The 17,811-nt window shown below is 36.6% G+C and overlaps 1 protein-coding gene across 2 annotated transcripts in view; it reads right to left on the reverse strand.

The window, feature by feature from the left end:
• Positions 1 to 17,236, reverse strand: part of me1 (malic enzyme 1, NADP(+)-dependent, cytosolic) — a 129,176-nt gene extending 111,940 nt beyond the window's left edge. The window contains exon 1 of one of the 2 annotated variants that reach the window (XR_013818048.1): positions 16,860 to 17,027. Coding sequence is in view for 1 of the 2 variants with exons in the window: in XM_079837139.1 (XP_079693265.1) it covers positions 16,860 to 16,988 (129 nt within the window). In the remaining variant the exon portion in view is untranslated. Of the gene's footprint in view, positions 1 to 16,859 lie in introns of both variants that reach the window. The other variant, XM_079837139.1, reaches the window with a different exon arrangement.
• Between the last annotated feature and the right edge of the window lie 575 nt (positions 17,237 to 17,811).

A 17,811-nucleotide genomic window follows, 5' to 3' on the forward strand; every position in this document is an offset into this window, starting at 1 on the left:
TGAATGTTGTAACCTGCTGTTGGTGAGTTTTACGCCACGCCGTAATGCTAAGTCTTTGTTTTATGTTTTGGCTTTTGAGTTGATTAAACTGCACTTGGGTTCAGCAAACTTGCCTTTAGTGGACTGTTATGTTACAATCTTACATATCATAGTTGAGAATCATCTTTAAACAAAGTTTGGTTAAAAAAATCCTGAAACCTAAAAATTGATTGGTGAATGGAAAGAAACATCCCATTGTTTTTGCCTATAAATGTCATTTTTATTTTTTTAAACAACCGAGTCCCGGACTCACGAGGACATAGCATAACCTATGAATAAAATAATTTTTTCAACAAAAAAAATCAATTTGTTTCTTATGCTCTAAACAATGACATGAAAAAAATATTAAATTCAAAAGACTTTGTTTTCCTGGGTCTTAGGAGACTATTTAAGGGTATAGTATGGGGGGCGATTTCTGACACAGCCTTGGTTCAAAAGAGAACTTTGTTTAAGAATCAAACTGCACTCATTGTCATGTGTGTTTCTGATTCACTGAAAATAATTGGTTTGAACGGTTTAAAAGAACTGGCAAATAAGATAAAAGAATGGCAAAGAATCCCACTACCCCCATTAATCAGGCTGATGTGCTTTATTTATTGTCTCAATGACTTACTTTTGCTGCACTTGACCATCCCGAGAACAATACAACCTGACAGCTATAGCTCATCAATTGGATGTTAATGGCCAAAGAGTCAAATGAACAATGCACACATTACATTTTTTCCAAAAGAAACCAATTTTATTGTCTGGAAGAGTCATTTAATATCAGCAATTAAATGAGTTATATAAGAAGGTTCAGAATTCCTACAGTATGTGGAGATCTAATTAAAACTCACAAAAGATTATGGGAACACTTTACAATCAGGTCCTTCCTGTTAACATTAGTAAATGCATTAGCTAACATGACCTAACAGTGAACAACATATTTTAATAAAGCATTTATTAATCTTAGAAAAAATATAGTTCACTGTTTATTCATGTTAGTGCATTAACTATGTTAACAGAGAGCCTTTTGACTTTTACAAATGTATTAGTAATTGTTGAAATTAACATGTATTATTCATTGTTAGTTCACGTTAACAAATTAAACCTTATTGTAAAGTGTTAACAAGATTATATAAACTGTTGCTTCACTTATTCCCATGACACCCTTTTATTTCTAATAGCTAAAATTACAAACTAATGTCTAATGTTGAATCTCATGCTCAGGGATTATAGTAACAGTTGTAGTTGTAGTAATTAATTGTGAAATTAATTACTGTTTTTATTTCTTTTCTTTTTTTAGTGCAAATTTCCACAAATGTGCATAACATCATATCTTTGAATAAACTTTGTTTTGGTACAGTACGTTTTGTGGTACAGTGGTACAGTTTTGACACCATAATTGCCCTATTTTTTACATGAGTGTCACAATATTGTTTTTTTAACCGTGGAAAGCTTTTATAACCTTGCTTAGGTTACCAGCATATTTTAAATGCCTCACTTCCTCAATACAAAGGCTAAAACACTATCTGCCTGTCAGATAAATTCCCCCATAAACTGACAAATAGATCCATTTGTCTGAATCATGGGTGACTGGTATATTTGCCTTTTGTTTTGTTTAGATAGAAGATGGCATTTATCTTAATTCATCTCAAATGGTGTTGTCCTTTTGACAAACATCAGAGAATTATGACCCAAGAGAAGACTATTTCCAAACATTCAATATTGTTAAAAAGTATCTGTTGCCGTTTTCCGCTTGCTTTACAAGCCGTGCCATGACAAGGACACTTCACCTCACATCCACTCATGAAACTTCATGTAGCAGACGACAATGACAGTAATAAATAAAGCCAAACAGGCATCCTGCAGAAGCTGGTCTAAGCAAACTGACAAAGCAGGGTAGGGACAATGTTAAGAATTCATTATTGGCTACACTTTGCAAGGGCTTTTTCCTGACAGGAAAAGTAAACATGATGCTTCATTAAACGGTTTTCCATATGGCGTGATGCTGTCCAAAAAATCATGTTTCAGATCCAGAGAAGGCTGTATACTATTACTTTGTGATAGCTTCAACCCACACTCTCATTTTGACTCAAGGAGAAATAGGGTTCAACACATTTCATTTCTTCACACAAAGCAGTCCCCATGAATGCCATCTGAGGGATGTATAAATGGACTTGTTAGTTAAATAGCCCTGAAAAAAGTTACGGTCTGACTTGTTGGCTTGAGGAGAACAGGGGCCTGTTTCAGAAAGGAGGTTCAACCAACTCTGAGTTTAAACCTGAACTCTGAGTTGACTTACTCTGAGATGGGAAACTCTGAGTTTTGGGTTTCAGAACAGCTGAATTGAGGTAGTTCAACCAACTCTGAGTAGACTGACTCCGAGTTAAGCTCATGCATTCCAACTATGAAAAGCCACGATCAATGGAGCTCCGAAATTATGATTCACCATGGCAACAGCACCCAACAAAAAGACGTTTGCATACTTCCGGGTCAATACACAAGTTTAATTCTTAATTATTTTAATTAAGTTTAATTTTCATGGTATCCAAAAGGCAAACAAAGAATGTGGCAGCAGCTAAATAAATAAATAAATAAATGAAAAAAACAATTCAATCAGGAAAAGCTTTAAGCATAAAATGTTCATGGGTGTTGGTTTAATGACTTTACAAACATTTGACATATTAAATAAATATCATTCAGTGTCCAATGTGCAGCAGCTTTTCCCACATAGACCCTTTTCACAGTGATGACGTGTTTTAATGGTCATCAATATCGTAAATCCTGCAACGTTTTTTGTATTTTTTTTTAATGTATGTACATTTATAACACTAATACTTTGTATTATATTACTTTTGCATCAAATTACAAAAATCAAGTTACCGCTGCTGTGAGAGTGTTTCTAATACAGCGTCTATGGGAGTGATAGTTAAAATGAACAACTTTCTCTCTTTTCACTGCAGTTATCAATCTCACTGTAATTTTTCCATCTTTTTGAAAGTTTTGAAATCACTATTGTGGAGTTTTTCTTTTGCTATTTGAGCAAATGGAGACACAAAAATATATATATTTAATGTATTCTCTCATTCACCGCTATAAGAGTTAACCCAACTATGACGACTTCAGCTTCGGAAACCCAGAAATGTGAAAAGGGTCTATGCTCTTTTCTCATAATGAAATGTTCTCTGATCCCACCTGTTACATTTATTAATCAGGGGAATGACATTATTGACTTCTACTCAGGCCAGCCAAACACCAGCACCACTGACAGATGAAGAGGAGATGGAGGAAGAATATTAACACCAAACAGGAAAAAGAATAAAGTATTTGTAGGAAATAAAGATGACTATAAAAATTTAAATAAATGTATTTAACAGCTGTTATACCAGCTGTTAACCAGTGGTGGTTATGGCATATATCTCGTACTACCATCTGGCAGCATCCTTCCATTCCATACAATAATCCGTTTTCAGAAAGTGTGATGATGGGTATATGAGTGTCATAAATGCGTCCAACCACTGGAAATCCTAAAGGAAATTCGAATTATTAGGTTACTTCTAGAGGATTATCAAGTGAACGTCAGGATCCTGTATGAAAGGACATGCCATTTTTGTCAGTTTGACAGTGTCCTCATGATGAAAATATGAGCAATGAATGTTCCTGCAAAGAATGCTTTTCTTACTTAGTATTTTTGTCAAATGGCAGAAAATGTAATTTGTTTTAAGTAAACTTTGCTTACTTTAGATTTAGATTAAATTAATAATTTTTTTTATATTTATACTTGAAATACGACCAAAATACTCAGTAAGAAAAGCATTTGTGGCGTTTGAATGAATGAATAAAGTATTAAACACTGCTGATGCTTTAAAAAGCTGGAGAACGAAAGAAACTCTGGGTTTACCAAAGAAAACCTGCTCCTGACCAGGTTAGGTTCACAGAGTAAGTTACCCTGGTAACTGACTCTGAGTATAAGTTACCTCTCTTTAGGAAACGGGCTTGACTTACCCTGCTTTCTCGGGTTTGACATACCTCCCATTCTGAAACCGAAAACCCAGAGTTTCCCTTATTTCAGGGTTAACCTACTCAGAGTTTTCACTTAACCTCCTTTCTGAAACGGGCCCCTGATATAGATGCAAGACATTACACTGGTTTGTGTTCATCTCCTGATGCTGAGTCTCTTTTTTTTCTTTTACATTGTAATATACTGTCTTCTGTTAAGATTTTGGTTTCATGCTCATGTCACTTTTGAGTGTTTCATTTTTGCACTTTTCTTTTATTCTTCCATGTCTTTTTGTAAATTTTCTATATTATTATTATTATTATTATTATTATTGTTATTATTCAATAAATATACTATTTGGGTTCAAAACTTTTATCTTATTAGGCTGAGCCAGTGTTATTTTAGTTTTTATTCTAGTTTTATTCATATTTTGAATGATCGTTTATTTATATATTTTTAGTTTTAATGTTCATTTTAGTTACATTTTTAGTAAAAACATGTAATTTATTCGATTTGAGTTTTTTTTTTTAATATTGCTATTTTATTTAATTTTATTTAAGTTTTAGTTTTTATTTATATCCAGCTCATTGCCAAGGCAACATTAATAATTTTCATTTAGTTTACATTCTTCAACTTTTTAATATTTTATTTTATATATGAGTTTTATACTTTTAATACTTTAGTTAACAATAATAACCCTGGGCTGAGCATTTGGTGCTTTGCATAGCCTTGATCTAAGAATCAGTCAAAAGTAATTAAACATACAACCCAGACACAGACACAGCAGGAGCCCTCTTAATGCGATAACCATGATCAGAGGCGTTTCTCAGTGGACACATACTAAAGCTCAAGGCAGATAATATTTTTTTCCAGAGATTCCAATCTAACACAAAAATTACATATGATAAATATCAAACCATTTCTTTTTTTTTCTGAAAGCTTTGAAACATTTTCACTTTGGCATTCATGTATTACTGAATGAAAAGCAGGAACAGATATTCCAAGCAAACTTAAAAAAGATAAAAAATAAAAATGAACAGGAATGGAGAAACAGTTCCTGTGATGATTATGTAAGAATTATGGGTATGTGATGTCCATTGAAAGCATCCAAAGGAATAGACTGCCAACACTCAAAAAATAAAGAAATGTTTGCTGATCTTGAGGGAGTTTCCACACATAAAGTTAAAGTCGACATAAAACGGAAGTTGGGACTGCATGTCTTTTCTTTCCTTGTGACGTATATCTGAGTGAAACGGCTTCTCAAATAAGAAAAAATTTAGGGCAGATATGATTTTGTCCATTAGGAATTGATTAGATCATTGTGGTTTGCTATTGCTGTGTTCTCAAGTGAGTGACAGGTTGTCCAGCCCTTGCACCAGTAAACACGTCATAAAAGAAAGATTAAGGATTAAGGATTACGAATGCACATTCATTTTACAATAACACATTTAAATAATTTATATAAATAATTTATATATATATAGCTGCAAGCAGCGATGACGGGACAGAGGCCCAGAAATTCTATGGCAATTTTCTGGGATCAACGCTTTGTGTGAAAGAGGCTTAAGACTTTTCAATAAAACAATCTTTATTATGAACAGACTTTGGGACATGTTCTAGTCTTCTTGTATGAACCTGAATTCATTTGACTCTTGAATGCTGACGTAGTGTGACTGTTGAACCTCATTTCTACACAGGTTCAGCATCGCTCCTCTGGGGCTATACTGTGCCGGGAATTTAATTTGACACCATTCATTCACATCCTCCTTACATCTAGTTAAGTAATTCACATGCCCACCCACATGGTGGCCATCCATGTGAAAAACTGCACATCTTTAGGAAAACTAAAGACAAAAAAGAGGTAGACTTAAGGGCCTAAAAAAATCCTTCTCTTTGAGCAAAGACCGTGACAACTCTCCCCATTTCCCCATGCAAGTCTGAGGATTAAAGGCAAGAAAGCACAAATTCCCATCCATTCCTCACAAAACACTCGGTATAGGTAATAAATGTATAGTTTCTCGAATCTGATAAGCATTGGATTCATTTAAGCCTTTAGCGCATGAGATTATGTATGCCAAAAAAAAAAACTAATTATGTCAAAGCTACTAATAGACATTAATATGACTGTGCTGTAAAGCCCTGAAATGTGTAATAAGTTGGTTGACCTTCAATTGTCAAAACATTCCAGAGCATATAGGCTTTCATTAGAGCTGTCCATCACTATTTTGCCTTAGGTCTGGCATCAATTATTTTGCCTTATTATTTAAATCATGACAGATAGACGCAAAAAAAAAAAAATTGCATTTAAAATCAAATTTGACAACCAAAGGGAAAAGCTTAATGAGATTGGACAGCAACAAATTCTTGTATACTGATTATCAAAACATACGTGATGTTGGTTGCATATTAACTTCCATCAAGGTTTGTCAAATCATATTATATTTTACACAGCAGCTCTAATCAATAACAGTGCAGGGGTGTGATTCATGAAGCGGGAAACAGAAAACATGGAGTGGATCTAAAGCGGAAGGACTGTGAATGTGATATTGATATTTAATAAAGAGGAAGTTAATGTTGAGAATTGTACCTTTTGGACACAACATTGCCACTTGGCTTTCTCACAGCCAAAACAACAGTGGTGGTTCTCCGAGCAACAAACAGTGATGTTTGGTTGGTGAATCAATCAATGTGCTTGAACGAATCAACTGAGTAAATGATTCAATGACTCGATCATAAAGACAGTCCTTTGATTTGTTCCCGAATGAATGTACGTTTTTATTGTCTGGCCATCACCAGACCAAGCTCAATCTTTTAAGATTGAACATTGGTCTGGGGAGTCTGCTCTGTATTTTCTACTGCACAAGAGGCATGATCAACAGGCATAGTTCAAATGACTCTGTACGCAATTGTATAGTCCTTCAACCAATCAGACCAATGATCCATCGCCTCTCTATCCGTCATCATGTTAAACCCGTGCCAGGTGAATAAGCCGGTTTGTGATTGGTCCCCGCAAATTTGTAAAGGAAACAGGATAGAAAAATGTACAGGTTTCCAGCCTGAGCTGCAGGGCGAAATCAAATCGGGCTAGGCATACCAGTCTACGTTTTTTAACAAATCGGTTGGAATTAATTTGTTCAATGATTCACTCATACAGACAGCCACTTGCTGCCACCTACTGGTGTATTGATTTAACATGCATAAAGAGTCGGATCATGTACAAAAAAATAGAAATCATTTGCAGAGGTCATATTGTGGGAGAACTATGCATATACTAGGCTATATAACTGTGTGCAAATCATAAGATGGGCTAATTATTTGGCCTCATGTGCACTTTATAAATAAAAGTCATTTTCTGGGACCTATTTTACCCTCACTAAATCAAATTAAATACAATTGATCAGGTTTCTTTCTGATAAGAAGTCTGGTAAACATTTCTACCTATTTTTAGCTGAACATTTGCTCATGAAAAGCTACGGCAAACTATTTGCTATTGTGGTCGCCAAAACAATCATTGATATCCAATGTTGTTTATTGATAAAAAATGGTCAAAATGTGTTTTGTTGAAATGCATACTATAAAAAATATGAATAAAATTGTCTCCTGTACATATCATGATGGTAAATGTGTTCTAATATCTGAGACCAATCGTTTCCAAGCTAAATTACTCTAATGAATTGCATCACGTCTCAGTTAGAAATACTGTTCTGCTGAGACACTGTCTGGAACCGTACAATTTGTCAAAGAGAAAAATGTGAAGGCCAAATGAGCAGGAAGATTGCGATCAGAAGGCTGTTCTGTGCATGCATGATTGTGTGTGTGTATGTGTGTAGAGGAGTTGGATAAGGGTGACTGGCACTGAATCTCTCTGTGAACAGTAGAGCACTTTCCTCATTTAACCACTTCACTCATCTAGCACTGGAATGCTTTACCGCTACCCTGTGGGTGGTCAGTCTCCTCTCCCATATGCACCTGGACACACCTGGGCTGCCATACATATATACACACTACTGGAGCCCACCTAGAAAGAGGTGACCGACAGCAGCACCTGACCCTCCCTGAGAGCTTAGATGCTCTCTGGCCAGACAAAACGAAGTCTGTTCCATCAACCCTTCATTAGCATACTGACTCAACACACACATTTATAAGAATCTCAGCTGCATGTATAGGCACTGTCCTTATCTTCTGTAATGCCCACACATACAGTATTCTGTGATTTACAGCACAATCCGTTAAAAGAGTGGTATTATTACAACATGCCAGAAGCTCACGTTATCTTGCACCCTCAACGCACTGAGAATATTTCAAGAGCTTATAGAGTCGAAGTGAAACTAATTAAAATGTCTGAGATTTCAACCAAACATCTGTTCGTTTTAATGTCAGAAACAAGCCCATTAGTTTCTGGCAAGAAACATTTTAAAATCAGGTCCCATGGTGGTTCAGCACAAAGTTAGGCTTTTTCTCCAATTCAGATTTAGTTTAAGCACCCTTCTGCATCTGAAGAGAAAACATTAGCATTCAAATGAAAGCACCTGCATTTTTGTCATTTTGGAAGAGAGCATCTGGCAAGGGAGGAGATAAACATGTTATGGTCTCTGCCAACAATACAACATTTTGGTGGAATTGAATTAAAATGAAAATATGAAGGACCGAGCAGAATTTAAACTTGGGTTACATACAGTACAGTGCAACATATCACTGTCTATATTTTATACTTCTTTGACAAACCATTAAAAATATTACTACATTGTTTTAATTCTTTTTAAATTGTCTGATCATTTTCTGTTATACAAAAGCAAATTTAGTATAGGGCTAACTTAAATAATCATGGATGGATGAAAATATTACACTTGAATATCCAACTCCTGATATAGCCAGAGGTGTCAAAAGTATTCACATTCATTACTCGGGTAGAAGATACTAGGGTATACAAAGACTTCTGTAGAAGTTGAAGTATCAACTCAAGCTTTTTACTCAAGTAAAAGTGCAAAAGTACTGGTTTCAAAACTACTTAAAGTATAAAAGTAAAAGTAATGTAAGGAAAAAAAGGCCATTAAGTACAAAAGCTTAGGCCGCACCACAGGGGCCTATAGTGCATTACCCCACCTCCTCAAAAAAACATTTTTCTAAAGGCCATAATGACTATAATGCATTTTAGTACAATGCAAATACATTAAAGAACCATGTGTACTACTGAACATTAACATGTGTGTCATGGAGTGGAAGATATGATAACTAGTTGCCTAATATTTGCTATAGATTGCGCACAAACCGGTACAAACCAATAGGGTGTCTGAATGGTATATGTTTATACTTCTCATCCAACCACAATCAAATTCACTCTATCTGAATGGCGAGATGACAAACCGGAATGAAAACAAGCCAAAATGAAATTGGAGTAACGAGGCTATTTTTAAAATGTAAGGAGTAAAATATACAGATAATTGCGTGAAAATGTAGGAAGTTGAAGTAAAAAATCGGCTAAAAAATATTTACTCCAGTAAAGTATAGATACCCTAAATTTCTACTTAAGTAAGGTAACGAAGTATTTGTACTGCGTTACTTGACACCTGTGGATATAGCCAATAAAAATTTTATAAGTTGATTCATGCTTGCAGACAATGAAACTGTGACAAATTGTGCAACGAAATATTAGTGATTTGTTCTGACAAACAGATGCTATTTTATCGGGTTCATTAAAAAAATTGGCAAAATGTCAAAATCAAGTAAGATTCAAACCTTTCACGCTTAACCTTCAAGAATAAAAGAGCATTCAATTTGAGCCTTGCAACTGCACTACCAAAACACAGGCTTTCTTTACTTTATAGTGGAGAAATGAAAAGCTCAGTGCTCAGCCTTTGACTTTTTGCTTATTTTATTTGCCTCACCCGTATTTGCTTTCATTTAAATGCAAAACTATACGTCTTATGGAAAACCTCAACCCCCTTTGAGATTAAACACACCACATTTGTGACAGAACAAGGCAAGCATGCGTGTAGGGGAGGCAGATGTAAGACAGCAGGTTTAAAATAGAACACAATTGTCCAATTTAGACAATTCTTTCCACAACTGCAAAGAAGGTTGTTGGCATGAGAATGGTACAGCCAATCCCATTATGGACTGATGGTTGCCTAGCAACCTAGCAAGATCAATAACCAATGAGGTCAATGTTCTGGTTAGCCTACTTAGCCCCTGCTGGTAGATGCTGGAACTACACTACTGTACATGGCATCCAAAACCATTTTTATTTTATGGTCGTCACTTGTCCTGAACATTATAAAGCATGTAGCAACTGCAATTGAAATGAAAGGGAAAGCTAAAAGATACACTTCCCCAAATAGCTCTTTCCCTGTCACAATAGGTCAGTGCGACTTTGAGGCAATTGGCACAAATAACAACCACAAGGGGGCCTTAAAGTCTCCAATGCTCAGCCCAGAAGGTGCCACATTTCCAACTGAGCTCTTGTTTTCCACAGCAAGTTGAATGGGCATCTGTTAGTCACCTGTGCTCCTAAAAGCACATTTCCCCATGTGAAACAGGATCTCGGCTTGGATGCTAGAAGAGTTTTGTGCTGCGTTGTTTGCGTTTTTGGTCTCTGGCATGGCATGAAGCCAGAGGCTAGTGCTGTTGGCCTCGATTCACACAGGCGGTCATTAATGAGAGATAAAGCAGAGACACAGAAGAGGTCTGTGGAGAGCAGGGCAGCTCCCTCTTTCTCTCCTTTGCTCCACAGAGACCTCTTTCTCCTCACTCTCGTTTCTTACTGTGCAAAGCTTCCCACAAACACAAGGATAATATCCTGCTTGCACCTCAGGCAGACACAGGGAAGGGCTGTTGAGAAGGGAGGAGGTCAAAGGGGATACCGGGGAGGGGCGCTGCGTAAACTCCAGCTTGCGGACGTGAGGCCTCTACATTTTCAGTCCCACAGCATCAATTAGCATGTTGTCCTCTGCTTCTCGGCAGCTAAGAGCCAGAAAAAGTGAGAACACTCAAGCCCTGTGATCGCCAGGCCCATGGGAAGGCAACAATGCACCAATGGAGAACCACAGAGTAGCGAGTGTACAGCCTCGCAAAGCTCCTCTCAGGGGTCATTTCCTACCTTCTCTCTTAATTTCCTTGTTTTGGTTCATGAGTTGTGAAGGTTGGTTTTTCAGAAAGCTGCATGAAAGAGCAAATGTTTCACTGGGACTGTATTTACAAGCGAGTGTCACTGACAAATACGCCATTGATTACACAAACTTAAAGCTTGTCCATAGTCAGGAAAATAACAGGGCACAAACAATGACGTAAGAACTGTGTGGTCAAACAGTTGCATTGGTCTGATGGTAACTATTCATGTTATCTAATATCCGTAAACCCACCGGCCCACCCACCCATACACCCACCCATACACCCACCCATCCATCCATCCATCCATCCATCCATCCATCCATCCATCCATCCATCCATCCATCCATCCATCCATCCATCCATCCATCCATCCATCCATCTATCTATCTATCTATCTATCTATCTATCTATCTATCTATCTATCTATCTATCTATCTATCTATCTATCTATCTATCTATCTATCTATCTCTGGGTCAATGACATGATGTGCATATTTTTGTTTCCAAATGCATTATTTATTTATTTTTATAATAATTTGATAAATTCATGACATGTATGACTTTATTATATAAACCCATTAAGTTTGAATTCATTTTTAGTGCATTTAAATGATACATATTTTTTATGTTTTGTTATCTTAAACCCCCAAAATGTCAGGTGGTGCAACTGTCCGAACAAAGGCTAAGAAAACTATTTAAAATTGTGTCTTAATAATAAAAACATTAAACAATTAAATACTATGGCATCATTTTAAGTTTGAAAACTTCCATATAAATACATTTTATAAATATCAGTAGTTTTAAAGCTGTTGAGCTGTTAAGAACGTTTGTCCTGTCAGGGGTGGCACAACTGCAAACATGGCTCTATTATTATTAATTGACAAGTAACAGTAAACATGATAATGCTTCATCCAGAGGACCCAACTGATCCTTGTGGCAGGGTGAAAAGGTTTGTAGATCTCTCTCAAATACTGGTAAAAACAAATTCAAGTATGGGTAGGTTGGTACACTTTCCATGTCAGGGGATACAACTACAGTATACAACTGTTTGGTTGTACCGCCCAACATAAAAACAGTCAAAAAATGAAATTAAACACTTTTTAAAATGTTATTTAACAACTGAAACTTGTTTACACACATTGTTCATGACTCAAACATATGCATTGCTTCAGTCTATCTATTGTGGTATGGTGAGAGGTATAGGGTATCCCCAAAGGGTGGATTTCTTCACAAATCGAGTCCAACTACAGATCAAGCCACTGGTTTCTTTTTAATCATCAACCCAAAACTTCAAAACCAAAAAACACTCTTCCAGCTTCTCTCTATATCCAGACACAAGCAGTCTCTCTTTTCTCAGCTCATTAACAGCTTTTCTCCTTCACTGCAACAGCTGTGCTTCCACCGCTGAGGAATCTGGTAACTGTAGTCCAGAACCAGGTGGCCATCTTGGTTTGTAGTCCCCATGCTGCAACCACCAAGATGACACATACCTTCCCTCTTTTTATCTATCTATCTATCTATCTATCTATCTATCTATCTATCTATCTATCAATCTATCTATCAATCTATCTATCTATCTATCTATCTATCTATCTATCTATCTATCTATCTATCTATCTATCTATCTATCTATCTATCTATCTATCTATCTATCTATCTATCTATCTATCTATCTATCTATCTATCTATCTATCTATCTATATTTCAATTCATTTTAAAGATGTTTCCTTATATTCAAATTCAACAAAATGTAATTCTGCATCCTGCATCCAATCTCAATTTAGCTCTGAATTGACCTTAACCCTGAATATGGCATAATATCCCTAAACACTTTGGCTGCTTGCTTATCGCTGTTCTAATTATAATATCAATCGCACACAGTCTTTTGTGCTGGAAGTTCATTTATATGTTTATGTAATCCTCTTTCCTTCCTTATAATGACTCTGCAGAGATTTCACACAATTTTTCTGACGCCTTCAGCAAAGACAGAGCAAAATCCAAGGCCTCTCTTTTAATGAATCTCATTAAGTCATGTCTCTGTCTATAAAACAAGACAATAACATTGAATTTAGCTCATTAGAGTCAGGGACGGGGTGGAACTGGAAAGCCACGTCATAAAAACATGAAAGCGTTAGAATTGCTCTCACACCCCAAAGCACCACATGAGCTTTAAGTTGTGGCACCAGTCTAGAAACTTCCAGCACCACAGACACAGGAGCCACATTAATGAGAGCCATTAATCCAAGATTTTTGATACCAGGAAAAGGGACTACAGAGGGTAATAGAGTGTCACCTTAAAAAACAAAACATATTTGGGCACTTTACTTCGAAATCCTACTGTATGCGATCCTTTAATTTAGCAGGCTGAACAAAATGGCACATTAACTGAAAATCGGTTGAAGTCGACACTGTGCCTGCAACATGCCAAAGAGCCACACGCCAACTCTTAGTTTATTTTATTTTGCAGTAAGGAGCTTTTGAACTCAATATCTCAGGTATAAATATTTAACATCTCGCAGGTACAGAAAAACCTTTTCAGATTTACAAGATGTGAAAACACAGCCTATATTCTCGAAAAACAGTATCATGACCTCTATAATGAGTGGGTCACTGAAAATGTCATACTTCAATAGCCAGTTCTGATTAAAGAGAGCCTTTGCATCATTTCTAGGCCCATGCAAATGTTATTTTTTAGCTGGGGTCAACATAGCTGAAATGACTGTGAAATGAGTGCGGACTAAAAAAAGACACCCGTGATCCTCATACCTCAACCAACCCTATGCATTCATGTATACATAAAGACACCTTTCAGAACTTTCTGGTAGTGTGTGCACCTGGTTTGAAAATATGACCTCATTCTGTGGCGTCTCTCGCAGATTAGAAGTCATTAACCTTAACGACAGGCAGCGTGCTGTGTTGTCATCAGTGCCTGACCTGTGGCAGAGTGCCAAAAGACGTGACGTTTGATCAGGCTATGGGCCTTCGTTTCAGGACGGGAAACTGATGCAAAGGGTTCAAGAGGACGTAAAGTCCACCTTAATGAAAACAAAAGTGCAGAGTACAGGCACACGCAGCAGAAAACTGGAAAAGTCCAAAGAGAAATTAAAGGTCAGGGACAGTGAGTTACAACTGAGGGTCAAACAGTGACAGATAAACTCTAATAAAATGAATAAATAAAGTACTATGCAAATGAAATAAAAAGTCAAGTATTTTAAAAACAGGAATTAGGAAAAAGTGCCATTTAAATGGGCTGTGTATATAATGTAAGAATTACCATGTATTAATTGCTTTTTATTGCCTGTGTGTGAACAGCTTGTAAAGAAACTTAAAAGAAATGTCTTCGACTTCTTAGGTTGTCTATGAAAGCCCAGACACGTTTTTGCCAGGAAAATCTAAAGAATATGACGTTTATGCACGCTTCCCAGAGCCACATTAAATGAATGCTTATATGCAATGTACAGAATAATGCGGAAACAGCCATACTGTAATGTCAATGTGCCGAGCAAAGAAAATAAATTAACTATAATCTCACATAGTCAGATCTATATAGTCTATATTCTCAAATATACTTTATAATCAAACTATCATAACAGTGTCATTTGAATTACCTCACCTGACGACATGATGCCGGTGAAGAGCAGAGCTTGTGCAAACATATCCACATCGCTATGATCAGATGCTTTCTTAACTGATACTTTCTCACCGCTGTCATTTTTAGTCGTGTTTATTTTGTTATTGAGAGAAACACGTGCAGCACATATTTACATATTCATTTAAACGTCGGTTTCAGCAGCATGGGCGGCATCTGGATCTTCGTTAAATGTATACCTCTGCGAAGAATTTCCAACTTATTTTTAGTTCTAAGCGAAGAACAGAAAAAAACTTTGCTGTGAGGATACCAGGGCCTTTTTTTGTATGTTGCATGTGCACAAGTGCAAGCAGTCGAGCAGCACGAGGCCACGAGCAATACATTTCTGCAGTTCACTTAATGGCCACCAGTGTCGCTAATACCAAGCATTTATGAATTCTATATGTAGCCCCTTTAAAGGTGCTGTATGTAAGAATGACAGCTAGTGGTTGAAATGGGTACTGCAGTACGTAACAGGAACGAGCGCAATTGACAATGGAAGGCGAGGAGATTGACACACTTTTAATGTGCTTCCGTTAGATTTTTAGATGGGTGCCGAGTTTTTTTAGGACGGGTAGAATCTGCAATCTCGGACCCTGTTTGTTCGCTAGTTTCCATGACAGCAATGCGCTGTGTTTTCCGCTAACTGGCAACCTGTGGTGTTGAAATACTATTGGGTAAACCGGCAACATGCGGGATTGTACAGACCAAAACCAAAACAGACATTCTGACATTCGGAACGCACATTTCTAAGTAAAATAACTGACCGTAGCATTGTTTTTCAGAGAAAAAAAACGTACATACAGCACATTTAAAGTGCCTCTGCAGTACAGGCATTCACTGTCTCAAAGAATGAAAATGAGAAGAAAAATCATCTCTGAATGTGAAAACACTCCAAATAATTAAAACAGAAATGTCAAACTACTATGGCAGACAGTGGAGGGCTAAATAATCTGATAACCAGCCAAAAATATATTCTAATAGAGTGTTTACTCTTACTGGGTTATGATATCTTGTGCATTATTCATAAGAACTATGATTAGATTTTTGGTAACAGCGATACCTATTCCTATTAGTCCAATCAGTTAATCAATTCGTAGTATTTCACATGAATGGATGATTTTGAACTTTGTGTTATATGCATGAATTAAAAAAAAGTGCCCATAAAAATAAATGACAAAGGGCAAACTTTGATCTGCCCTTTTAACAGTTTTCTCAATCAATTGTTAGTATGGTAGTAGCAGATTAAAAAAACCCCACAGTGAATCAGGGCAGGCCAAGCTCTTGTTTGCTCTTTTTCTATTGGGGGTTTGAAGAGAAGATCCTCACAAAAAAATACATACCAATTGATTGCTCAAGGTCAGTAATGTTTACATTCAAGGTCAGAATGAAAAAAAGTGCAATGTTATTTCACTCACTAGAATTCTTTTCCAGGTGGAAAGGCTGGACTAAAACTTTATTTTACTCTATTTGAACAAATTAGCTGTAATTATTGGAACACTGGAGAGCTATGCACTTCATGATTGAAAGAGTGAATGTTTTAACTACAATTTAAGAACTTGCACTATAAAATAGGATTATAACCCTGTTATTATAAACACACATTAGCATGAACATACAAGCAAACAAAGTACATATTTTAGCTCTGCAGCATCATGGTCGCTTGAGGTGATGCCACAGTAACCACTAGTCAGCACCTTGGACAGAGGCTGCTGTTGATCTTACCAAAAGATGATAAAAAATAAGGTTTGTGGGTCTTATATTATTCTTTATTTTGTTTATAGCGAAATATGGGGCTTAATATTAGGATTCGTATGGATTAAAGCTGGTAAAAGTAGACTCTAAATATGTTAAAAGAAAACTTCGTGCGCTGATCCTGAAGGTGGCACTTCATGGCCCACGTCAGTTCAAGAGCACCTGTAAACTACAAACGGACTTGCTTTAAAAACACAAGCAGCAACCGCTAAACAAAGCAAGCGTGTGGCCCTTTAAGTCTAATTTTAGTTCCTCTTGAAACTGATATCCACTGCCCTGCTGTCCTAGCAAACAGTCAACACAAAATGTTATTTTAAAAAAATAGTTATTAAAATCACTATGTTTTACCTTATTCAGGTGGGGGTTGCGTGTAACATCATACCCCCTCTTCTTGGTGTAAACAAAGGTCTTGCTTTGGTCTTCTAACTTCTGCATCTCCCACTCGATAGATTCCTGTTTGACTAAAGCTTGTGCCATGTTGCTTCCCCTTTAAATAGCGCTGAACTCAACAAGTGCACGCGCTGCATCACAGACAGGAAGACGTTACACAGCGAGAGTGTCAACAGGGGTTGCGTGTTTGCCCTTATCGCCAAACTATTAGTTGTAAAAGTCGATAATTGCCTGGCAAATCTAATCTGGGGCAGAACATTATAGGATTTACGTAATATTTTCACGCGCTGTTTCAAGGAAACTTTCCCAAGGTTGGGACAGGAAAAAATGAGACCGGGGCTAGTTGTCACAAGAAGAAATGAGACCGGGGCTAGTTGTCACAATGCCTGTAGCTATTGCAGATCTTGAGTCAGTAGCTAGTATACAAATGTGTTGGCCTGTTTTCTCTAGCAGTGGTTTTATATGTTGGTTTTAGTGTCTGGTTTAAAAACTAAAATAAACAAATTAATTCTGGCATCCAAATTGAAATTTTGTATTTAAATTTGTATTTTGCTATAGGCTAGATGTTGGGTAACACAATGAAACTACAATAGAATATAGTTCATAATTGTTTACTATACAGAAAAGCCTAAAAGACAGAACGTTGACATATATTAAATTAATAGTTTCCTTGGCAATAACAAATGTTAAATCTGCTGCCAAGTTTTTAAGGTATGTGCCTATGCAGAAATTAACCTAAAACCCAACCTAACCCCGGTCTACACCTTACCACTTATTTCTGATCTTAATCAACAATTTGTATATAATATATATAAAATATTTAAGAAAAAATACAAACAAACTGGTGTGTGGTGTGGTGTGGTGTCAGGTGATGGCTAGCAAGGTTGCAAATCCACAACCCAGATTTCAT

This window comes from Gobio gobio (assembly GCF_949357685.1).
Source record: "Gobio gobio genome assembly, chromosome: 15".
NCBI lineage: Eukaryota > Metazoa > Chordata > Actinopteri > Cypriniformes > Gobionidae > Gobio > Gobio gobio.